Below are 26,549 nucleotides of genomic sequence, written 5' to 3'. Positions count from 1 at the left end.
CACACACACCACATACATTCCCCACATACACACACACCACATACACACCTCACCACACACACACACCACATACATTCCCCACATACACACACACCACATACACACCTCACCACACACACACACCACATACATTCCCCACATACACACACACCACATACACATCTCACCACACACACACACCACGTACATTCCCCACATACACACACACCACATACACACCTCACCACACGCACACCACACACACACCACATACATTTCCCACATACACACACGCCACATACACACCTCATCCCGCACACGCATACCACATACATTCCCCACATACACACACACCACATACACACCTCACCCCACACTCACACAAACACACACACCACACAATCACATACCACACACACAGCCCTCACGACACAGACCACAATGCATACAGATTACACCACACACACACACATCCTACATGACTCATGGACATCTCTTAACAGTAGATAAGCTAGAAATTTTCAGAGAAAAAGATTATGTAAAAATAGTACCATTTGTTCAAATCACTTGGTTAATAAGGACATTTTTGTAAAGACAGGTATTTTCCACTTGCCCACAGTGGTAGGTAGAGGGGTGTGGATGTTCCAGAGGGTGAGGGGTAGTCACCCACCTCTCTGTGGGGACTAACCAGTAGGATGCGGACATTACCTGACTTAGGCAAGTATTCTGTAAGGCTGACCTAAGTTAAAGTGATTGCCTAAAATACCTGCCATTTTTTCAGGTAACAGAAACCAGAAACACTTATCTACTGCCTGTTTTAACAGACAAAGCTGGGCCAAATCATTGAATCACAGAGCTGGGGGACCTTAGGACTCCTATTCAAAACTTTTATAGACTAAGAAGCTGAATTCCCGGGAAATGCAGTACTTGTATAGGTTTGACCAATGTGCATGAGTAGACAAGGGGTTCCCCACTCAATTCTCTCCACTTAACTTTCCCAGACTGACTCTCCTTAGGGACTCCCTCAGCAAATTCATTGATCAGGAATTTGTTTGCAGTTCTGGTGAGAAGGAAAATTATTTGTCAATTGCTATAAGACCTGCTAGCCTCAGAGAACTGTATTCTGTGACATACTGATGTAGCCTAGAATCCTTAGTTGAAATGTCAAGATCCATAGTTTGCATGTGCTTGTTAAATCCAAGCCCATGATGTCAGACAGAGCACAAGTAACTCTGGTGTGACTCTCTCTGTCCATTTTCCCTCCTGGGCTGTGGAGCAGGCTGGGGCAGGTCCTGGCTCAGAGGGAGGGTGGTCTTGTTTCTGAGGGCTCCTAGTGGGCTTGTCACCTAGGGACAGCTAGTGGTCTGAGGGATCTGGGGGTCAACTACAAACTCATCCCCAAAGAAGGGAGTTGAGAGGCAAACCTAAGAAACCCAATTGGTTGTTGGATCCAGAGGTGAAATCAGGGGCTACCCTTCCAATGACTTTTTATCTTTCTAAAACGTAATACTAATCCTGTTACTTATTTGCTTAAGATCCATCTGTAGCTCCCCACTGACCTATGGATACAAACTCCATAGCATAGCTTCTGAGCCCTGTCCCCCCTACTCCCCACCTGCCCACCTCCAGCCTCTGTCTGTGTGTCTTGTTCCCTCTGCCTGGAATACCTCCCCCTGCCCACCCCCACCCCCCCCCCACCCCGCCAGCTCCCTTCTCCACTTTCCAAGCCCCAGCACTCTTTAAGATCCAGCTGGGTCTCACATTCCTGCGCCTTTCTCAGAGGCCCACTTCGGGACTGATCGTTCCCATGTGCCCCCTTGGCAATTTTGTCCCTTCTCCTGGTGTCATGTTTTGTCTTGCATCACTGTTTGTTTATTGAAACTATGCTTATCTCCTCCAAGGGACTCCAAGTTCCTTGCAGATAAGAACCTCGTCTTACTCACTTTTGCATTCCTTTCACTTACCGTGGTACCAGGCACGTCAGTACTTAATAAAAGTTTGACAAATGTACAAATGAATGAATGAATGCTCTCAATTAAGAGCTGTGAAGCTCATAGGCAGATTTTCTATGTGTCTCAAATCCAAAGGCAATAGGAAAGAAAAACTTTTTTTTTTTTGGATAGACCTACAAACAATATAAAGCACAACTTCTAGACAAAGGTTAGGAACATAAACATAAAGCTTTGAAAGAGAAAAAAAAAGTCAGTCCTGAGGTGCTTTGCTACAATTCTGCAAAATAATCAAAATCTTAACCAGTATTTGGGCAGTGACTTGATATTTTATGCCTTTCAAAATACAAAATGTACCAGCATAACCGCGGACCAACGATCAGACCACTGGTGTCACTGAAAAGTCCATTACTAAATCCCATTTGCCCAGATTTCTCATTTCACATGAGCTATCATCTTGCTACTCTCCTATGCCACCGCTTAAAAGCCTCATTATTAGGCATGGGGAGCGCATATTTGCATGGTAGAGTCATTGCAATTATCCTTTAAGGTGCTTCCCAGAGCTATAAAGTCAAAGCTATAAATGGCAAGACGGGCAATGTAACTGTCAACAGAATATGAAACACGTCCGAAATTGAGTCAGTTCTGCTCAGCCTAAAATGATGTGCCAGCAGAGGGTACACGTCAGAAAGGATCCGATGGGGGGGTTCAAGGAGCAGAGTCAGAAAGCTAGGTGGCCCCCGGCAAGCCACTTAACCTCTTTTGGACTGAATTCATCCAAAGAAGAGTGGGGGACTCAATGACCTCTGAGGGTCTTTTCAGCACAAAAGATTTTATGGAAGGACAGAAAATTTCCAAAATACTAAGTAGCATAAACAAAACAGAGTCAAATGGGCCACCGCCCACACAGTTACACTATTTACTGAGCTGTTATTTTGTTATTTTGTCCCTACAAACTTGCGTTTCTATAACCTCACAAGCTGTAAAAATATTTGGTGAATTCATTACATAGACAGTAAATCCTCCACCCAACGCAAACTATTCCAAATTAGTAATGCAGACCTATGAAAGGGCATCCTCAGTTCCATAGGTTATTTGAATCAGATTCTACTTACAAAACAATGTGAGAGACTCCTCAAGCCCACACCAGGCCCTGTGCCCCTCCTGGTGATAACCCTGATGAAGGGAGATACTCATTTTCCCAGGTATGTTACAATCTAGTTTCATCAATAAAGACAGCGAAACAGAGACCTGAGTCTCACAAAGATGCAAAAGCTGAACGAGTCAGGCACTAAGATCTGTTGGGTTTGCCCTTTTAGTGGTGCATTGACTAAAGTGTCTCCAATTTCCACAGTCTAGTGACATTTTTAACCCCAAAGGAAGAGGCAATTTCTAGACAGTTTTAAGCAAGATATAAAGATACATAGGATATCTCTTGCTTTCCTTCCCCCTGCTATAAATGTGCATTATCATCTTGTGGGAATAGAGTGGACTAAATTCCCAAGCTGCATCATTTTCTTTCTGCTAATAGCTTGCTGCTATTACTTCCAGTCTCTATAATCTCACCAGCTGTGACAGTAGTATTTTGTGAATTAATTAAATGGACATTAAATCCTCCACCCAATGCAAACTAATCCCAAGTTAGAAAAGTAGACCTGTGCAAGGGCATCCCTGGTCCCTTTGAACAGTCAGATAATGTAAAAGAATCCACAGTTAATAAGATCCCAGGCTTCGGAAACTGGGACACAAAAACAAATGTACTGTGCACAGCTGGTGAACACAGGGGTGGTGCTGATAAGCTGGGAGGCTAAAGACGAAAACAGCCATTCGACAGGTCTATGGAGAACTCACATCTTAGGTGTTATGACATCTGTCCCTAGTAAGTTCCTAGGCAGGTGGCTTTGACTTGGGGTGGGTGCTATTTGAATATTAACATACCAAAAATGAAAGGTAAAGTCTTGCTCTGCTATGTCTAGCTTCTGCCCTTTTGTCTTCCGGTGTGGACTTCTAAAACGACATCACTTTTGAAACAACTTTCCACTTCTCTAAGCCTGCAAAAGTAAGTTTCATTGTTCCAGCACAAGATGACACTTACATACAATGCAAAACTGCCCTGTGCATCACGGCCTTGTCACTGCCCTTGACTCTGCATGTTTCGGCCTGTTGATTTTAGAGTCCGTGGCTGTCTTGATACACAGCCCCCTTGCATTACCTGTTCAGTCGATCCCAGGCAGGTGCCTAAGGGGTAATGGACACGCTATAAAGTGCGGCACTTCCCTCAAGAGGGAACCCTCACAGTCCAACTTTATTAATCAGTGATTTCTCATCATGTTGATCCTCTAGATCTATAAACAAGTAGCATGGGAGATATTTTAGACGTGTGTGTTTGTGTGTGTGTGTGTGTATACATATATATATATAATTTTTCTCAGGATCTTCTTTTTTCTCTCCTTTTGTTTTAACAACAACAAAAGGTTTATGATGGGTATAATTGGGTAACTGGACCATGTGGTGGCTGAACTGCTATCTGAATTCCATTAGGCTTACACACAAGGAGGCATATGACGGGGGACAGCTTGTAAACAGAGCTACTCCTGGGAAGTTAAATGTGATGGCCATCCTCCTACAGTTCCTAAGAGTAGCGAGGGTCCTGAGAATGGACTTAAAAGTGAGTTCCACTGTACCTGTTCCTTGTGGGTATAAACAAAATGAGAGGCCCATGTACATAAGCCATGCTTGAATCATACTGGCCATGAAATGTACTCCCTGGTGAGATACTGTGGAATCTGGGATGACAACTTTGTAAAACCCCTAACGGTAGTTCTTACTGGTTACTTTCCTGCTGACTCAAGAATCAGCTGATGTTCCAATGTTTATTAATTGTATAATCTTCAGCAACTTAGTTTCCACATCTGTGAAATGGGGATAACAGTACCTGTCATAAGGTTGTTGTGAAGATCATAGGCATATACGTGGTACTCAGGTTGGTGCCTGCAGCACAGTAGGTACTCTGTAATGCTAGCCTTTATTACCATCAAGGCAAAGCGTTATTACTTTATTCCCTCCAACTATAGGACAGATTGACATGCTCTGGAATGGTCTTCCTAAAAGGTTTTGTAAATTTGATGGGCTTACTTGTAAAGAAATGTGAAACTTCCTGCATCACGTTAACTAGAAGAAAAGCCACGTAGAGTCCTAGAGCTCTCTTGCTGTTCAGGATGCTCATGCTTTTGGGTTTGGTGTACAGACCCTAAGAATGACCCATAGTGGGTGTCTTCCACAAGGCAGGCAGGAGAGCACCTTGTCAAAACCGGACAGAGGCGCTGACCTCGCTTTCCAGCTGATCACTGCTGCACTCGCACCCTTAGAATCACAGGACCTGGAGTATGAGGCAAGCCAAATCTAACCAGCCACTGAATAAAAAAGTCTCTAAAAATTCGGCCAAGAGCTCAATCATAAACGAATACAAATATAAGATTGGAGTGTTTTGGGCATTTTATTCTTGTTTGTATTATAAAAAGGCTATACTCCTCTAACTAAAATTCGATCTAGAAGACAGGTAATTGTGGGCTTATTTCTAAAGCTGATTTGTTAGACCTCAGTTAAAGCCATAGTGAAGCTACAGAATAAACTATCTACCGGCAAAAACATAAATGCTTTAAAGAAAATAAAACAAAAATGTACGTTAGGTTGAGTCTATGAGACAAAATGTACTTTTGGTAAGTATGTTAGACAAAATTCTTTTCCCTCACCAGCATAGGTAGAAAAGCAGCCTTAAGAGAAAGCAGAAAAGACAGAGAAAGCCTTGTACTAAATCATTACTTACTTTGTTAAACATAAAATAAAAAAGACTCCAGGGTCTCTTTCCTTTAAAAAAAAAATTAAGAGGTTAGAAACAAAAACTGGATGGACCACCTTTCTCCTAACCACCCATAAAAATACTGATTTGGAAAACACTGAGAATCATTCCATGAGCAAAAAGAGAAAATGTTTCCTCTGAGATCGTTTTTCATGAGGCACCCAAGAACGTGTTTCACACACGCCCGATGCTGTCGGGTGTCCCTCTGCCCACCCATCTTAGGGGCCCTGTGGTGCGTAGTGATAAAACCAGTGCATATTTTTCCAGTATCACCAAACTATCTACATGATGCCGACGGGGCTGGCTCGCTGGCAGAGGTGGCACAGGCTGCTGGTCCTCACCTGAGAGAAGCATAGGGTGGTTGGTGGAGGGACCCAAGGGGCACAGGGTGGTTGGTGGAGGGGCCCAGCTCTGCTACATACTACAAGTCCAGGAAAGTCATATGACCTCTCGAAGCCCCACGTTTCTCACATATTAAATGGAAATGCTAATGTGTCTGTTCCTTAACAGTGTTTTCGTGATGCTCAAATGAGATAACTTTTAGGAAAGCAACTTTGAAGAGCTGTTGAAACGCTCTCTATCTATGAATCGTGCGTGGATGAAAAGCAGGGATCTGCAGTTCCAGTCAGTGGGTGGATAGAAATCGGCAACGAACATTAAGACTTCATCCCATTATATTTGTTCATTGGTCTAACTGACGTAACTCAACAAAGGGATCTCTGTTCCCCCTCAGCTTGCTCCCGGGGTCCATCCTGTTATATGATGCACCATTGAAGAGGTACTCACTTTCAATATTAATTATTTCACAACATTTGTGTCCTCCACCACTACTACAGAAAATTTCAAGATGCTGAAAAGTCAGCTCTTAGGATAAATACTCTCTCTGAACAAACAATAACAGGTCTCATCACTGGAGGAAATAATCCCTGAGTTTTGAGTCAGCAATGACAAAAGTACGTCTTGTTTCTGGCCCAGTAAGCTTTTCTGGCAGACACAAAGTAAAAATGAGTTTGTCTGACATGTCTGAGTGCACCTCTGCTGTTCTTGTCGTCCCAGAGTGTCTCTTTCTTTTAACTTCTCTTAGGACACGTGCTTCGGGTGGAGCCACCCCTTCAGGGATGGACACCAGATGTTGCTGGTTTTCAGGTTGGTTTCAGACATACCTACCCGTGTAACAGACGTATCCTTTCCAGTAACAGAGAGTTCAATTTAAACAGCCTACACTCTGAAGGTGATTTATAACTGATGCAACTGAGACGTCACGCACGGCTTGATGCAGGGCTCAAGTGAGAGAAGGACCCAGTTTCTCTCAGTGTCTTGGCTCTGTTCCTTCAAACGCTGGCTGTTTTGGGCGTTGTCTCCTCTCAGGGCTGCATGGTGGCCGCCAGCGGTATTTCCTTCCTTACCAAGGCAGGGTCTTTGTTCCAGCACTACGTTCACTCTATTTGGATTGGCTTAGATCCTGTGCTCGGCAGGCTGAGCTCGGCTCAGGTCACGCGCTCCACTCCTGAAGTTGGTGACCTCAGAACACACAGATCTTGCAGGCGGGTTAGGGCAAAGGGGAGACTAGATGTGTGCCCACTCCATCCTGTAAGTGATCTCGGTTAAACCGTGACTTAGTTTTTGTTATTTGTTCATCTTGTGTAGCTCTTCAGGAGGGGGAAATAAAGGTTGGCAAAGGTAGTTATGCATTGGACACTCCTCTATATTAAATACAATTTATAATCCTTTAATAGGAAAATTTTGATTCTGAAATTTATCCTCTCCAATTCATGCACTGAGTGCCCACATTTTGAAAGAAAAAGAAAACAGATGAAATGTCAAACAGTTCTAAGAATTAAAAGGAGGAAAACAGGAGAAAAAAATAATCGTAGATAATATGAAGAATAGGAAAGCATAAATAATTTTAAAATATGACACTAAATAGAGTACGTAACTTGACTTTACTATTTTACTATGAGTATTGAACATGAAAATACATTCTACTTAATTACACCTTTAGCTAGAGGAAAAAAGCTTAGAGAAGTCAATCTATTTTCAAAGGTGTACACATTACATTTACTTATTAAACACTAGCCTTTCTACTTTAATTTTCAGTAATGAGCATCTTTGTCTTTTCTAATTTCTTCACATTTGCCATTTATCACAGATCTGTATGTGGCTTAAAAGTACGTTAGAAATATCTGGAAGACCAGCATCATAATTACTCTGACCATATTTTCCCTGCTGCTCACCTCATCTTCGCTTGGCTCTGTATCAGTGATGTCTTTGAGATGAATAGTATAATACAGTTGATATTATAAAAATAAACCTTCCTACATATTTGGAGCCCAATCTCTCCAGCCCTTTAAAGCTGTCTGGGTTTACAGGCAGAAGGGCCCTACAAATCCGTCTCTGCTTCACAGGGTGAGTATGTTGTGCACAGATGCACACCCGTGGAGACCCCTCCAGTACTCACCAGTGTCAACCACATCCCAGACTCCCACATACCACTCTGACTGGCCTGCTTGATATCTCAGATGCCACCATAACGGCCATGCACTTAGATCTGGGCGCTGCATGTTTAGCAAGCTCAAATTGGAAAAAAAGGTTGAATGACCCAATGCCCCCAACAACCAGCCAAGCTCTGAAGACTTGATCAGATTTGCCAGAGGGTGGCCAGCAGGTCCGAGAGCCTGAGTGTAAAGAAGGCTAATGAGGTGGAGTAGGAAGAATAAGTGGCTATGGGCCTAAGTTACTGTTCAGGGTCTAGAAAGAGGAGGCCACCACAAAGGCAGACTTCCTTTGTTCAGTGTCAGCCTGGTACAGGTAAGTAGTAGTGCTTTATAAATATCATTATTAGTAAAAAAGAACTGAAATGTACCATTTCAAGGACTAAAGCTTCAAAACACTAATCCTTATAAAGAAAATGAGACTTTCTTCTGAGTAGTTTCCTTTTTTCTTTTCTTTCTCTTTTTTTAAAAGAGGACTACTTTTTAAAATTTTATTTTATTTTTGGCTGTGTTGGCTGTTTGTTGCTGTGCACGGGCTTTCTCTAGTTCTGGCGAGCAGGGGCTTCTCATTGCAGTGTCTTCTCTTGTGGAGCACGGGCTCTAGGTGTGCAGGCTTCAGGAGTTGTGGCGTGTGGGCTCAATAGCTGTAGCGCACAGGCTTAGCTGTTCTGCGGCATGTGGGATCTTCCTGGACCAGGGATCAAACCCATGTCCCCTGCATTGGCAGGTGGATTCTTAACCACTGTGCCACCAGGGAAGCCCTCCTTTCTTCTATGTAGGAGTTTACATATGCTTTAACCAGAGAAATATTTACTTACTAATTTATAACGTCTGTCACATAAAGTAGAATGTACTTTCAATTAAAATATTGCTTCAACAGTTTTTTCCCTAATGGAGAAAACTAGGGTTTACATACAGCTACTAAACTTTCACCAAAATAAGAAAAAAGTTCACTGATTTTCAATTAATATTTTGTAATGATTAAAATACATATAGGAAAATAAAAGGATTTATAAAGATACATTTATAGTTTCATACTGTAATTTATTTCTGGATCATGCACAAAAACAATTCCATTAGTACACTTATTGTATTATCCATTTCAGCGCTTATATTAATATGATCATCTTAATTTGGATACTTGAAATTCAGAAGTATTATATTCATTGCTGTTCATATGCTATCCAAAGTGGAACTCTAGCTTACTTTTCTGTAATTAGGATTCAGACAATCGTCCATGTTTCCAAACACTACACAAAAACTGGCAAGTGGCAGAGACTGATTAAGAAAGATACTTAATGCAGAACAAAATTCAAACAACATTATGACTGCAATAAAGGAAAAGCCATTGTGAACCATAGGTTTTTGCCAGACAAATTTTATAAACTCAAGAAAGACCGACCCTCAAGCTTTTTTAATATTCCTCACTTTGCGGGGAAAGGCAAAGAACAGCATCTCCTTCTGTGGTAAGAACATGAGGCTAGCTGCCAGGAGACCTGGGCAAAAGCCCTGGCTCTGCCCCTCAGTGACCCTGTGACCTTACTTGATCTCCGTCTGTCTGTTTTCTTGATTCTACAAATTAGCTTGATCTAACTCATCCCTGGTGCTGATTTCCAATTCACAGGTCCTAAGAATTCTTAGGAAACTGCAATGCTAAAAGAGCATCAGAGCACACCAGTGGTTCTTACGGTGTGGCTCCTGCAGCACCACCACCTGGGAATTTTAGAAATGCAAATTTGGGGGCCCCACACCAGATCTACTGAATCAGTAATCTGTGTTTTGAGAAGCAAGTCCTCCAGGTGATTCTGATGCACGAGATATATATATACACATACAGTTTGAGGACCACTGGATTAGATCAAAACTACAGTTAAGAAATTCACAGTTCCAAACACAAGCAAGGTAAATTCAATAAATCTAAATTCCATCATCAGACTCAGTTTATCAGCCACATTAACTTGCGGCATTATGGCACTGAAGGCATCTCCATCATTCTTTGACAATCTAAAAAGACATAGCCACAAAGGTACAATTTAGGGCATTTTTAGCTACTCATAGCCAATGAAACTTAGTTTTACCCCTAATTAGGAAAGTTAAGATTTTAAATTATTTCTTACTTTTCCAAAGCTGTTTATTTTTAAAGAAAAAAGTCATTTCCTAACTATAAAGACCTTCTCTTCAATCTTGTGAATAATTGTTTAATAAAAGGCATATTCAGGTTTGTAGCCGACTAAAAGATGTGCCTCATTGATATAAAATATTACAGCAGCACGTGCTAAGGGGTTTTACACTGCTAACGTTAAGAAACACACTGAGTCATTCTGCACATTCTAGTGGCTGCAGCTGTCCTTCATACAAGACCACCTTGGTTTTTAACGTCTAGTTTTATAAGATCCAAGATAAGTTCACATACAGACATAGTGGCTCCATAATCCACCCACTGAAAAAATTACAATCATATGTGTAATTACTTTCTATATAAAATATGGAAATAATAAATAACTTTGTGAATCATTAGATAAATTACTAAATAAATAATACTTTACCTTGCTAAAGTATCCTGATCTTTCCTAAATCAGTTCACCACACACTAAGAGGGCTGGGTTCAACTGCACGATCTATTTAGTCTTTATTTTCTGAGATTAATAAGAATTAGGCTGTTTAGAGAAAAGACCTCATTATCAAGGTCTCATGCTACGTTTTTAAACATGGTTCCTCTGACACCAAAAAGAAGCTACACTGTGGATGAAATGCCTCAAAACAATGAAAATCATTGACTTGGAAAATGTGAAACTCTGAAATGCTCTTTTATAATTTCCTTTCCACTCTCACAGGTTTTTCAAAAAAGATTTAAAAAAATTCTCATCCGGAGTAAGTGAAGATAATGTGTCCAAACTAAAGCACTAGAGTCCTGGCAAGAGTCTGTTCATAAGCTATCTTTTTTGATTTGTTTTGTTACAACAGAAACTTAGTTCTTGAAGCATTTATCCAGAGTCACTGGACTTGTTTTATTTTACTTGAGGACAAAGACATTCCTGCAGCAGGACAGCTTAAACTCGGGAAGATGTCACTACAAGAAAAGGCTGAAATTCACTGCCATCTTCTAGGACTTGGTTACCAGTGTCAGCATATGCCCTAAATGAATTCACCTCAGCACGTCCAATAACAGCACAGCTCAGGAGATGCTACATAAGCTTCATACACATTTAACACTGGCTCATATCCTAACTGCATTTTTAAAGCTTGTTACCAAACTGACTGCAGTGACAAGCTTTAAGTGCAGCCATGTGACACAATTTTAGAGAAAAGAGCTGTTTATTTTTTATGATAGATATACCTATACTAATTAAGCATTCTGTTTTACAAATTTTTATCCAGGTATTCAGATGTCAGATTATTATAATATTCCCCCAAAGATTCTACAGACCAACTAATCTGAACTGGTTAAAAAGGATGACGAAATGAATGCAACATTTAATATAGTTTTTATTTGTTTAATTTGGTAAATGTAGAATGTAATGGTTTCAAGGCAAACTCTGGAGTATTTCAGTCACAACTCAACAGTTAACATGATTCTGAAGAACAGTCTTATCTTCAATATCTACCCCCCACCTTGCAAAGACACATCTACAGGAATCCATGTACACATATATTAGTTTGTAACAGCCCAGGATTCTCAACAACTCTAGAATTTAGATTTTATATTCTCACACACTTCAAAATTATCCATTTGATGCAGTATATAACCATAAGGAAATAAAAATTCATGCAATGATACTCAGCTTTTTAAAAAGTAAATCCAATATTTGATACTTCAATGCTATGTAAAGTGCATTGAGTATCTAAAATAAAACAAGTGCCAATTTTGTCATGAATTAACAACATATTTATTGTCTTGAAACCAAACAGGCCCAAGTTGCTTTCTGTATTTCTGCGTCAGCTCTCTATAAATTCATTTTTCTCAAACTTCCTGTGTAATAAAAACCAAGATATTTCATTTCTTCTTTGCAGTTAACAAGAGATGGCAAAGGGCTCAAGGTAGGTATGTTCTCGATAACTCAGAGTCAGAAAGTACTTCTTCTTGCACAGAAGTTTCATAGTCTCCTGGGTTTTCAGCCAATTCAATATCTAACTCATCATTACTCTCTGCACTGTAATCAACTTCTTCAAGGAATCGAGGTTCATCTTCATCCAAAACGTAAGTGGTGGGGCTGTAGCCAAAGCACATGGAACACACAAGACGTCGTTAGATTTCAAGGCTCTAATATAAGATTATTTGACCATACTGGATTAACTTTCAATATGATATAAGTAATTTGGGTTAATTTTTAAAATGTTATCCAAATGAACAAATTAAGAGATCTGTAAGAGCTGAAATCTATTGCATTGATAATAAAGGGTGAAATGATGATTTCTAATTATCTGACCATAGTGTCAATATATATCCTACAATTAGATAGCTACAAAAAAAAAAAAAAAAATGGACTCACTCATTAGGTTACTTCTTTGAAGGATTCCATCAATTTGTAGGCTTAAAAGTTTATTTTGATCACTATAAATCAAGTAACAGATAATTTCAATAGGCTTTATAAGAAACTGTGGTATCTAATTGGTTCCTCCAGTAATGCCCTGAAACCACTTATTCTATGTCGTAAAGTAATAATTTGCTGTAAAAACAGCCCGTATACCCATCCTCACAGTTTCCATTGGTCAAGAATAAAAATGAAGAACAAGTGAACACTCAATACCCAGATTAATTACTCTCCCCTGGGACACAGAAGAAGATACTTGCTTAAAAGCACTAAGTGCTTCTAAATATTTCATTAGGAAGGCTGTTTGGGATTAAGAACCCTTCCACTAGGGTAACGTATTCTTTCCTCTTCAAAAAATCACGGTATTCTGATTTCTTCCCATTTGGGAGATTTTACACACACACACACACACACCCTATATCAAAGAAACACTACAGAAACATTTCAACATCCCCATTTTGTGACCCAAACGATCTTAGTTTCACACAGATGTATGTTTGTTTATATCCCGCCTACTTCCAAAAAGAATTTCCCATTGCGGATGCAATTAAAAGCTATAAAATCAGACAATAAAAGGGGAACAATAATCTTTTCAAATGAGCAGACAAGCAGATGTTATTAGGCACCTAAACAGAAAATTCCTGCAACTGAATGTTAAATTCAGTTCAGATATCTGGAAATTTAAACAGGAAAAACAAGTTAACAGATTATATGGTTCTAATTTTCTGAGACGATAAGGCAAAACTCATCTGGTGAGAGAATCTTCTTTCCTAGAATTTTTTTAATCTTGCTAATTAAATAAAAGAGAAAAATACATCACAAAACCATCCTGATCTTGCATAGTAAACTTCCTCTTAAACGTTGAGCGCTTGCACCATGATACAGTCATCCTGCTAAATCAAGCTGAGTGGTTTGGAGGATTGTGTAAGACTTTACAACACATCTAACAATCACAAGAACAGTTTCACCGTTATGCAACTAAAATATCATCACTGTTAGGATTTTAGAAAAAAAAAGTTGGATTAAAAAATTTATTTGCCTTTAAAATGACAATTTTTCTCTTTCTTTTGAAAAAACTGTTAATTCATTTTATCTTGACCTTTCAAATTCTCAGCGTGTCCCAGGCAAGCTAAGTCCTAAAAAAATCAATCAATTTTCATTAAGGGAATGAGTTTAAAGAAAAAAGCCTAGTCTTATAAGCTGTAAGTCAATAAGGAAACTGAAGGAGAGAAGTTAATTTAGGAACAATAAAGATGCCCAGGATCAAGCCATAGACGCTTCCAGACAGCAAAGGAGACTTGGAGCAGTGTTGCTATCAGATGCTGGCAAGAGCTTTCAAGACAGAGAAGCACAACCTGGAAGGCAAGCTCCTGGAAATTTAGAAGAAATCCCACAATAAAGAATGTTCAGGGCTCTGGATACAGAAAGTAATTTAAGACTGTCAGTTCTTGGTCTTGGCTAATTCATGCGCTGCCTGTGACATGAACTCCATTCCCGTTCTGGCATCACCCACTCTAACACCCAGCAGTGGGCTAGTTTCATACTCTATTCCACTCCTGTAACCCACACTGGCCCTGATATTTAACTTCTGTGTCTGTGAATCCTAACAAAATCATGTTCCTAGCCCAGCTTCATTAAGGCCTACACTGCAGCTGAAATATTTGGTACATCCTGCAATGGTAATGGGGCCATCAGTGCTACCCTATGGTGGGGAGAAGGGCAGAGGGGAGAGGAGAGGTCAGTAGATCTGGGTTTAAGGAGTTAGAGGGATACTGAGATGAGGAAAGAGAAGGAAGAATACACCCCCCATCACTCACTGAAAGCAGTCCTCTTACTGCCTCTTTAGATGTTCCTCTTTATTAAAGGCCATCTTGGGACATGTGCCCTTTCTCTACATGCCCTTTGTACACTGCACATTCTATCTGATGCTTCTCACATGCAGCTGAAACCATCCACTGAGGGCCTGTCTTCTCAGTACTAAAACATAAGCGTCTCTTAGCACCTCTTGTCGGCTCCCAGAATACCTGATACATGGCAGCCCTGAACGAATGTTTGCTGAACTCTTTATGCGAAGCCACAAGGTTGACAAGATCGTCTACTTTCATATCACCCAATCCCAGTGATTTTTACCTTAGTGGAAAAACTGAAGGCACAAGACCAAACCTAACAACTCAGCCTTACTTTGATTAATAATTTGAACATGTGCTGCAGTGCTTTACAACTTAGGAAATGCCTGCACACTCATTATCTCACAATAACCTTCACTTAAGAGAAAGCCTTTAAGGTAATTCGCCCTAGGGTTATACAATAACCCCTTTGTATCAGCAGACAGGAATTCAAACATTATTTTAATCATAAAAAAGGAAAGTCTAAATTTAATTATTTCCCATTACATTTGTTTTCCCACCACTACCTTCCTTGTTCCCCTCATTTTCTTCACGTATGTTTACTCCTTTTGCCCTGTTTTTATTTCATTCTAATAGCTGTTCCATATATACCTGCCTTAATACCTTTCTGTTCTGGATTTTATTTCTAAGGGTAAAGGTAACTAAACAGAAAACAACTGAATAAGAAACATTTCATTCTAAAAGAGAGCAGCATTTTAGTTCAAAAACAAATCCTCCTCGTGCTGCTTCAAGGAAAATGTCAAGACTTTCCCTTAAAGGGCATTCTCACAGGACAAATCACTGCAATTCTCTGTTGCATGGTATCGTTATTATGCAGAAAAGGTTTATACATCTGCTTCATTCAGATTCAGAAAGTTTTCTGGCTATCGTTATGTTCAACTACTAAGTACTGCACAAAATTAAACCTAAAAGAATTCACTGTCTCCCTCAAATGTACACTCATCTGCTGCCCTTACAGCTGTTCTGACATCTGAGACACCAGGTGCAGATCCTCAGCTCTGTTACCTGCACCAGCACGGAGGAAACATGGAGTCTGAAAGTCTGGGTTTGTGCTTCTACTCCTTTGCTAATCAGCTGTGCGACCATGAACAAGTCACTTATTCTCTTCAAGCACCAGTTTTTCTCAAGTGTAAAGCAGCTCCACCACCTCACAAAGTGATCTGGCTCAAATTAGACAGTAAATGTGAAAGCATTTTAAACTCTTAAGCTGTACAAATATAAAATGTTATTACAACATTGATAAAACCTATCTTGTTAAAGAAAAAAGTAAATCAATCTTTCTCAGTTCCTAAAGAGTCCAGGCAATGGGCTGCCCCAAGTCAAGAGGACTAAAAATGCTCCCTTACATTTGTAACTCCAAGGACCCTCCCTTAACCCTGTGCTCTTTTACAATTCTGAGACCTACCTACTTGTTTTCAGACAGTACAATTTAAAAATAAAGATACCCTGGGGGAGAATTTCTGAAACTTATTTATAAACAGAAAATATTCCATTAGCAGAAATTTGTGACTCTCTGTGTCTTTCCTGTATTGAAACATTAAGTCTAAGGTGAAAGAAAATCTCTATCTGCATAAATATCGGAGATTATTTTATTTATATAATTTAATTCCTCCCTTATAAGAGATACAGCCTCTACTAAACAAAATTATGCATAAAAAATACAAGTAACGGGACTCCCCTAGTGGCACAGTGCTTAAGAATCCACCTGCCATGGTTCGATCCCTGGTCCAGGAAGATCCCACATGCCGCGGGGCAGCTAAGCCCGTGCGCCACAACTACTGAGCCTTTACTCTAGAGCCCATGAACCACAACTACTGAGCCCGCGTGCTGCAACTACTGAGGCCCACGAGAGCCCATGCTCCACAACAAGAGAAGCCACTGCAATGAGAAGCCCGCGCACCACAACAGAGTAGCCCCTGCTCGCCACAACTAGAGAAAGCCTGCACAGAGCAACGAAGACTCAATGCAGCCAAAAATAAATAAAAAAATAAATCTTAAAAAAAATACAAGTATCAATTTTTGTCAGTCTTAAATGACCACAGCTACATATAAGTACCTGCACGCACATTCACATGCAACACACACACACGCACACACACACACAGGCACACACGCTCGCATACACACACATGCACACACACATAGAGTACGGAATGTTTAAAAAGAGATTATTTATCTGTCTGGGTAAAAAAAGGAAAGTAGGTTGCTAATTTACCGATATTTTGTTGGAAAAAAAAGTGTAACAGCTGCCTTTGATTAACAATAAGTCTCTAAACTCCAACTTACTTTGTTACTGATCTAAAAACACTCCTTATGCATAATGAGAAGGTTAAATGGTTAATTCCCAAATAATTCAGGACAGCTTCAAAAACTGAAACCATTACCTTTCAGTAATTTTGCTTAGTCATTTGGAAGATACAAAATATAATGACAGCACAGGGGAATTTTGGAGTTAGACACAGATGAAATTCCTGGTTCTGTCAGGAATTACTAGATGGATGACCTTGAAAAATTCATTTCTGAGACTCGATTTACACACATATGTAGTGGGGTTACAATACCATCTGTCTCTGGTCATTTTCAGTAGAACATCAGAATCTCTAATATAACAATCCAACTTCACAGAAATTCAGAATGGGCACACATATTGGAGGTCCCAAGACCACACCAGGGTTAGTGATTTGCTAGGAAGATTTACAGGATTCAGTACAGAGTTGTATTCAGAGCTATGACATATTACAGTGAAAGGATACAAAGGAAAATCAACCAAGAGAAAAGGTGCATGGGGCAAAGTCCAGAGGAAACAAGGTCAGGCAAGGGCAGTGGCTAAGAGACAGAGTAGTCATCAGAGCTTTCAGCAATTTCAAAAGGACGGAGCCAAAAACTGGGAGTTCGGAGCTGCCAAGTTTTCTGAAGGAAGGGAGTTACAGAGATCTGACCCCCAACAGTTTTGCCCTAGAGGCATTTGACAAATTCTTAAAATACACAGTGCAAGAAGCTGAAAAGCAAAGCAGAAAGCAGCAAAACAAATAAAACAGAAAATAACAGAATTTTTGCAGTCTTGTGGTGCCGAGGAAAGGAGAAACCCTGGGCCTTCAATTGTGACCTCTGGAGGGCTACAACTTGGAAAGGGGGGAAGGGTGAACCAAGAATTATACAAGCTTCCTAAGTTTTGCAAACCCACCTCAAGTCAGATCAGTTCCTCACTAAACTGGAGTGATCTGCCCTACTCTATGGCCTGTCAGAGGAGAGAAGGAATCCTCTTTGAATGAACATGTGCTCTTCCTTATTCTGATATGTTATTTTGAAGTCTCAAATAGACACATATATGAGAAAAATAACTTCATTCTTCCAAGAGGTTACCAAGAATTTAACACATAAATATCTATAAACATGTATGGTCATCAAATGACTTGTACAGCTAAGCCTTAGAGACTAACAGTTACTAACTAGGCATCTATCTGAATCTCAATGATAAGGATCATTGCCTTCTCTTCTGATAAACTTCAAAGCTATCATTACAATCAAATCTGGCCTGCAGTCCTAAAGTGCTCATGTAAGTCCCACAGTTATTTTTCTAGATGATTTCAATCTCCTCTGTATTTGTGGATACAACTGCATTTCACTGACTTAGTACAAACACACAAATGGTTCGCTTTTCGTTGTAAGCAACTATGGTTTCCAGGGGACTCAAAGTTGTGATATTTTCTTCAATTACGTTGCATGATTTATCTGCCTAGAAAATATTCCAATAGCAATTATAGGTATAAGAATTTTCTGTGTGGTAGTAATAAATGACCCTCAGAAACGCAAACCAGACTCAAATATGTGCATCACAGTCATTAAAAGGGAAGATTAAGATTTTTAAGATTAGCTTGATTAAATGGCAAACTGTACATTAAAAATGATGCACATTAATACCTGTAAGCTTTACTACATAGCTAGGCACTAGATATTGCTGTTAACATTTGGCCACAAATGACCTATGTTGACAGAGACACTCTCCTTGACCAAACTTGAGGCACAGTCGGCTGAGTCCTCTTTCTGACTTGGCCCTGACCTGACGTTCTGTCCTTAGTTCAGTGGCTCTGCCTGCTTACTTCAGGTTTAGCAAGAATCGCGCAGAGTCTTTTAACCCCTTAATTCCCGGTATCTCCTCACCCTGGCCTGCTTTCAGCAAACATTCTGTCACATTCGTTTAGCCTCCCTTGCCCCTGATGTTTCCTCTCAGCGATTTTCCATCTGCTAATCCCCCACTCTACACCTTGGCTATAAATCTCCACTTTTCCATATTGTATTCAGAGTTGAGCTCAACTCTCCCGTATTCCAAAACCTCACTGTAGCAGTCCTCCTGAATTAAGTCTGCCTTGCTTTTCTTTAACAAGTGTCATGAATAATTTTTTTCTTTAACAATATGAATTTAATTTTCTCAGAAGAAAGTTCTTATATATTTACAAATAAACACTAGCTTCACACAAAGAAAGTGTGGATAATATGGAGGTTACTATTTCATTCTAATGTTAATAGTGTACAGCAATAAATATCTTTGTATTACTTTACCAATAACTTCCAGCTCTCCTCTCTTATAATTCTAGGGACGGGGTAGAGCCTTCACCCAAGCAACATTATGATGTTAACTGGTCCATAGACCTATACTCATTTTTTGTAGCTTAGTAGAAATACACTCCACGTGTATCAAAACATCAAATTAGATTTTTAAAGAAGTAGTCACACAAAATAGAACTAATGCTAAGCATGTTTTAAAGGCTTTCTCCAGGTTAAGTCCTATTTATTTTATTAGCTGCATTAGGAAAAATTTCTCGTCAACTCTTCTTATGTCTTTGTCTATGCACAAAACGGAATTCAGAAGTGATACATGGATGAATCTCAAAAACAAAGGTACTTGAAAGAAGCCAGACACAAAAGGTCACATGTTGTATGATTCCATTTATTTGAAACATCTAGAATAGGTAAATCCATAGAGGCAGAAAGCAGATCAGTAGTTGCCAGGGGCTGAAGATGCTGCTTAATGAGGATGAGGGTCTCCTTTGGGGTTGCACAACACTGTGAACATACTACCTGCTATTAAATTGTTCGCTTTAAAAATGGTAAATTTTATGCTGTGTGAATTCCATCTCAATTAAAAAAGAAAAAAACAGGTCCAAATGTGGTTTGATTATAAGATAGTAAGCAGGCTTCATTTGAACGTGGCTATATTTATTAGAATAAAACACTGTATAGAGTTTGGTATTTTTCAACTTCACTTTCCCATACTGTTTTAAACATACTTAAAACCATATGCCTAATATCCTGAAATTTAGTCACCATCACACTATCCTAATGAGAAGTACTGTTATATGTTTTATCAGTTCTCAAATCCTTTAAACAAGGGTCACTGAGAATACTGTTTAATAGTTCCGGTAACAGGTAAAATAAAAAACACTTTTGCTAAGTTCAGAAACACTACACAGCTGTGTGTGGTCAGGCCACTCAAGATGGCTGTTCTCTTGCTCCCTGTACGTCCCCCGCTCGAGGAGTCCCTGCCTCACCCACACCCGGCTCACATGACTGACCTTCCCTCTTAATCAGAAAATTGCCCCAACCCCCCGACCTCCACCCCTGCCCCCAGCTTAGTGATTATTCTACTCTTTAGATCAGAATGGCTCTACCTGCTAGTTTATCAAAGGGGCTGTGAGGGACATGCTCTTCTGCTGGTTTTCCTGGTAACTGATGAGCCAACCTGATGCCAATTCCCTGTATACCTGGTAACAGCCACCACCACCACCTGCAGCTAAGACTACTGCCATGTCCTGCCTGTGGTCTGTTCTCCAGGACCTTGCATCGGACATGTAAGATTCACTATTCAATAAACCACTGAGCATGAAAGTCAGAACTATCACGAATGCAGTCACTTGTCCAGCAAAATCCCCAGTATCATTGAAGGGTGGGAAATAGGAAATATGACTAATAAAACACTAGCGTAAGCTAATATAAGCTTGGACTGGAGCCTAGAGAGGGGCCAGGTAGAAGCAATCACAAAATCATTAAGGGATTAAGGGCACAGACTTGAAAGAGCTGGGGGTTCATTTAAAATGAGCTTGCAAATTACAAAACTCTTGAGAAACCATGGATGAGTTTACCAGCACAAAATAATGGCATAATCTACAAATGACTCTGAAAGTGTTAGGGTCTTCAAAGAAGGGAAGAATAGTAGCCATAATAATAAACAAGGAATCATGAAATTAAAACATGCAGAAACAAAAAAGAACAACTAGACATGAAATATACAATCTTTAAAATAAAAACCTCCCATGAGATAAACTTTAGACTAGAAATGACTAAATTTAGTGAATTATAACATACCACTGAAGAATTTACCTAGACTGAAGTAGAGACAGAAAATTTGAAAAAGTTGTTAAGAGACACATGTGGAGAACAGACAGAGAAGCTCCAGTGTAGGAATTCTGGAAGAAGAGAATAAAGGAATTGTCAGAGAAGCAATTTTTAAAAAAATAGTTGAGAACTTCTCAAAATTGAAGAGTCCTCAAATTAAAAATACATATTAAGTATCAAGCAAGGTTTATTCTTTTTAATATACCACTCCTAAACATAATGCATTGAAACTGAATAGCACTGAGGATAAGGATAAAACCTTAAACAAGTGGAGGCACAGACATTCTGGAAGAGGAAAAAACAAATGCAAAGATGCTGGGATGATAAAAAGATCTGCATGTTCTAGAATAGCACTACTCAAGGTATGGTCTACAAATTCTTTGTTACTGGTGCATGGAAACAAAAGCCCAGGAATTAAAATGAAGTGTTCAGAAATTTTTACAACAACTTTACATAAATTATATGTCTGGTGACTTTAATAATAAGAAATTGGAGTTTATATGTGCATTCTTTGGGTGCCCTCGTCCATTTGTATAGTACTTCATTCTTATTGTATTTTTATTCAATTATCAATCCATAACAAATTGGAAAATAAAAACTAGACCTCTGCTAGTTTAGGAGCACTGTCCTGAAAACTAAAAGATGGTCAGTGCGGTTGGAATGGTAAGAATACAGAGAGTAGGACAAGCTAAAGCGGGATGGAAAGGTATAGATGGCTCATTCTGGACCTCAGAGACTCTGATAACAGATATAGGCCATATATGTGGAAAATAACTGAAGGACTTTAAGCAGGACAGTGACCACCTCATACAAAGAAGCTGGAGGATACATAAAAAAGTAGGGAGAAAAAGACCAGTCAGAGGCTACTTGAGTAGAGCAGGCAAGAGATGATGGCAGCTGGACCAGTGTAATGGCAGAAGTGGTGGAGAGAAATAGAAAGATCTGAGAAGTATTTTGGAGGTGAAATAAAAAAGCCCTGGGTAATGGATTGGATTAAGGGTAAGGGAGAGAGAAGGAGATGACAAGAATAAGATTTCTGACATAAGCAACTGGGTAGTGGGAGGTGGATACAGATGAACAGGTTTGTTTGGGGAGAGGTAGGGGAACAGAAGTCACAAGTTGAGTTTTAGATAAGTTGGTTTTGCATCCAAGTGTACAAAATCAAGTTGGAAGCTGGATACAGAAGTCTAGAGCTCGGAAGAGAGATCTGGAAGATTATATGTGTTTTGGAATTATCAAGACACAGATATAATTTAAAGTTGCTGGAATGAATATCACCCATGGGAAGTGTGTTGGGTGAGAAGAAAAGTGAAAGAGGAGAAAAAGTAAAGAAGATAGAGTAGAAATACTCAAAGTTTTGAACACCACAACTCCCTTTTTTGGCCTCACCAAATAAACCCAACTGATCTGTGTTCCATTCACTGTGGCTTTTATTTACAAGGTAGCTGTTATCAGTGATCACCAATGCACAGCAAAACTAAAGGATGATTATCAACAGCTAGGAGAAAGACGGAAAGGTGAGAAATATGTACAACTTCCCTCCCACCCAGTTTACCAATAATGCAAATGATGACAAGAATTTACAATGATTTCTGAAAAGTTTCCAAGGAGTAATAAAAAGGACAGCCAAATGAGGAAGCAATCCTTATTAAATAAGATATTAAAATCATAAATGACAGTAGCTATGAGGAAAAGAGCTTTGTCAATCTTGGTTGGGGGGAGAGCAGTCTTAAAAGTAATAAGTATATACCAATAATTCCATCCAAAACATCGGAACTAGCTAGTTTCATCTTCAGCCAACAATCTGAACCTCTCTCATTCCTCCTTATTCACTCTGCTTGTATTATATAGAAACTAACTAAAACAAAATAAAATAAGAATAACAGATATCTACATTCAAGAAGCAGCACTTTGAATAACTGGACACCAGCAGCATATATTAGAAGTATCAACCTCAAAGAACAACTCCAGAAAGCTCTGCAGTCACCTTTTCCCTCAACTCACTATAATACCTGGTGCTTACAACACAGAAGTATTAGACTAGCATAAGCTTCTAAATACAGGAAAACCTTGGATTGCGAGTACTTGTTCTGCGAGTGTTCTGCAAGACGAGCAAACATTTCTAATAAATTTTAACTTGATAAACGAGAGATGTCTTGTAATACGAGTAGTACGTGATGCCGAACGTCACATGATCACAACTGAGCCCATGGAGCTGACCACCGACGGAACTGATGGATCTGCATTGCAAGCGACACCAAGAGGTTACGGAGGAGATCTCGTCTGCAGAGGAGGAGGAGAAAAAGGCAGAGGACTCCCTCACTTCAAATGAGATTAGGGAGATGTGTACAATGTGGGAAACAGTGCAAAATTTTGTAGAAAAGCACCACCTGAATAAGGCTGTAGCACTGTGAGCGATGAATCTGTTTAACAACAATGCAATGTCACATTTCCGCAAAATCCTCAAAAGGAGGCAAAAGCAAGTGTCATTGGATAGGCTCCTTGTTAAAGGTGCACAAAAAGAAAAAGGGTCCATTGAACCAAAAGATAGCAGTGATTCCGTTAGTGACAGTGAAAGTTGTCCTACACAATAACACTCCTCTCTCTTGTCTCCCTCACACTGGGCATGAAGGTTTTAAAAGGTAAGTGCAGGTTAATTTGTTTATTTTTCTTTATATTTTGTATTTTTTTATTATTTTGTATTATATTACTGTAGTGTAATCATTTTTATATGAATATTTTTGAATTGTGGAACGAATCATCTGAGTTTCCATTATTTCTTATAGGGAAATTCACTTTGCTATACAAGTGCTTTGGATTACAAGCATGTTTCCAGAATGAATTATGCTCGCAAACCAAGGTTTTACTATATTTTGAATTTTATACATCCTACATAGGATGTATCAGTTATCATTCCTTGCTTAAGAACATATACAGTTAATACTTTTCTATAAAATCCACACTCACTTTCCCATGAAACTGAACACTTGCTCCCTTAATGCCTTCTTCAACCTTAGCTTCTCTAAGCTCCCAGCAACCCTTTCCACCTTACCTAAATTAATCTACTTCTTATTGCCAACTTTGTTTCCTTCATGTTCAGCTGCTATTTCTTTAACAATCCTCACTTATTATCTTTCAAGTCCTAGCCTAAAAGTTACTAATTTAAGAAAGTAATTTCACATAAATCCAGGTGACTTTAAATTATTTACTCAGTAACTTTTTTCTCAATGTCTATGCAATTTTTAAATTTTTTTTAAATGTGTTAATGTTTTCTCTGTTTTTTTATAATTACCATCATGCCACTTCACAGATGTAAACTGTGCTTTTCCTATTATACTATTAGCTCCCTTCAGAACACTATCTTTTGGGCAATAACAAAAGTATGAAAGATAACTAAAAGCTCATGCCACAAGACCATTCTGTCAAGCTGGGAGAGGACGCTGTTCTATGTGATGTGCAGAAACGAACAGAGAGTCAATGAAAATGAAGAATTAGGGGAATATGTTCCAAACAAAAGAATGATAAAAATATCCAGAAACAGATCTTAATGAAATAAAGATAAGTGATTTACCTGATATAGAGTTCAAAATAATGGTCATAAAGATGCACATCAAAGTTAGGAGAACAATGCATGAACAAAGTAAGAACTTCAACAAAGTGACAGAAAATATTAAAAATTTCCAAACAGAAATGATAGAGCTGAAGACTACAATAACTGTACTGAAAAAAGCAATATAAGGGTTCAACAGCAGACTAGATCAAGTGGAAGAAAGGATCAGCAAACTGAAAAAGGCAGTGGGATTTATTCAAACAATGGAGCAAAAAGAAATAATGAAAAAGACTGAAAATAGCTTAAGATATGCATTATAGGGGTCCCAGAAAGAGAGGAGAGAAAAGGAGGCAGAAAGGTTATTCAAGAATTAATGACTGAAAACTTCCCTAACTTGAGAAAAGAGACATCAGACAACCAGATCTAGGAAGCCTAGAAAGTAGTAAAAAAGATAAATCCAAAAGGACCCACACCAAAACACATTATAATTAAATTGTCAAAAGTTAAAGACAAGCAGAATCTTCAGAGTAGCAAGAGAAAAAGAAACTCATTACATACACAGGAACCCAGATAAGACCATAAACAGATTTTTCAGCAGAAATCGTGCTGGCTGAAAGGGAGTAAGATGATATGTTCAAAGTGCTGAAAGGAAAAAATTGCCAATCAAGATAACTCTACCTGGCAAAGTTCTCCTTCAGAACTGAAAAAGAGATATAATTTTTCCAGATAAACAAATGATGAAAGAATTCATCAACACTATACCAGTCTTAAAAGAAATGTTAAAGAGAGTTCTTTAAGCTGAAACAAAAAGATACTAATTAATAACAGGAAAACATATGAAAGTATAAAACTCACAGGTAAAGGTAAATATATAGTTAAATTCAGAATATTCTAATATTGCAATGGTGATGGGTACATCACTTATAAATCTAGCATGCAGGTTAAAAGATGAAAGTATTAAAAATAAATGTAATTACAATAATTTGTTAATGGATATACAATGTAAAATGATGCAAATTATGATATTAAAATGTGAAGGAAGAGGAAGTTTCGGTATGCATTTGAAGTCAAATAATTATCAGCTTAAAACAGACTTTATATTTAAAATGTTTTATGTAAGGGTGGTGGCCCTTGGTGAAAAAGAAAAAGAAAATGTTTTATGTAAGCCTCAATGCAATGCCAAAACCTATTGTAGATACACAAAAGATAAAGAAATCAAAGCATACCACTACAGTAAGTCCCCTACATACGAACAAGTTCCATTTCGAGAACATGTTCATAAGTCCAATTTGTTCAGAAGTCCAACAAAGTTAGTCTGGGTACCCAACTAACACAATCGGCTATACAGTACTGTACAATAACAGGTTTATAATATTTCTCACACAAATAATGCATAAAAAACAAACACAAAAAATTAAAACATTTTTAATCTTACAACACAATACCTTAAAAAGTACAGTAGTACAGTACAACAGCTGACATACATGGGCTGGCATCGAGTGAACAGGTGAGAAGAGTTACTGACTGGAGGAGGGAGAGGAGGTGGGAGATGGTAGAGCTGAAGGATCGTCAGCAACAGGAGACGGAGGGCAAGCTGCAATTTCATTCACTTCTGACACTGATGGCACAGGTTCTGATTCCTTGCTGGACTCAATTCTATCTACCCTCTTGAAAAAACAATCCAGTGATGTCTGGGCAGTAGCTCTTTTTTTCTCGTCAGTTAACATGGTAGTACTGGATTGCATTCTGAACGGCTGCTGCACCCTTTGTGTATCATTCTAAGTTCAGGTCCTGTGCCTCAAAAACTAACAGCGCCTCCTCAAATAAAGAAAATCCCCTTGCCATTTCTTGCATCATGAATCTCTTTGACTCTTCAGTTACTACTTCT

At 39.0% G+C, this 26,549-nt stretch overlaps 1 protein-coding gene across 5 annotated transcripts in view; it reads right to left on the bottom strand.

Annotated features, from left to right (window-relative positions):
* Positions 1–11,745: 11,745 nt before the first annotated feature.
* The window catches only part of AGTPBP1 (ATP/GTP binding carboxypeptidase 1), a 184,798-nt gene continuing 169,994 nt past the window's right edge, over positions 11,746–26,549 (bottom strand). For all 5 annotated transcript variants that reach the window (XM_057722059.1, XM_057722060.1, XM_057722062.1 and 2 more), the window contains one exon: positions 11,746–12,490. In XM_057722059.1, the coding sequence (XP_057578042.1) occupies positions 12,313–12,490 (178 nt within the window). In that variant the 3' untranslated portion in view covers positions 11,746–12,312. The remainder of the gene's footprint in view (positions 12,491–26,549) is intronic.

Source organism: Hippopotamus amphibius, chromosome 2 (genome assembly GCF_030028045.1).
Source record: "Hippopotamus amphibius kiboko isolate mHipAmp2 chromosome 2, mHipAmp2.hap2, whole genome shotgun sequence".
NCBI lineage: Eukaryota > Metazoa > Chordata > Mammalia > Artiodactyla > Hippopotamidae > Hippopotamus > Hippopotamus amphibius.
Note: the sequence above shows the minus strand (reverse complement) of the source record. Positions and strands in the feature narration are given on the sequence as shown.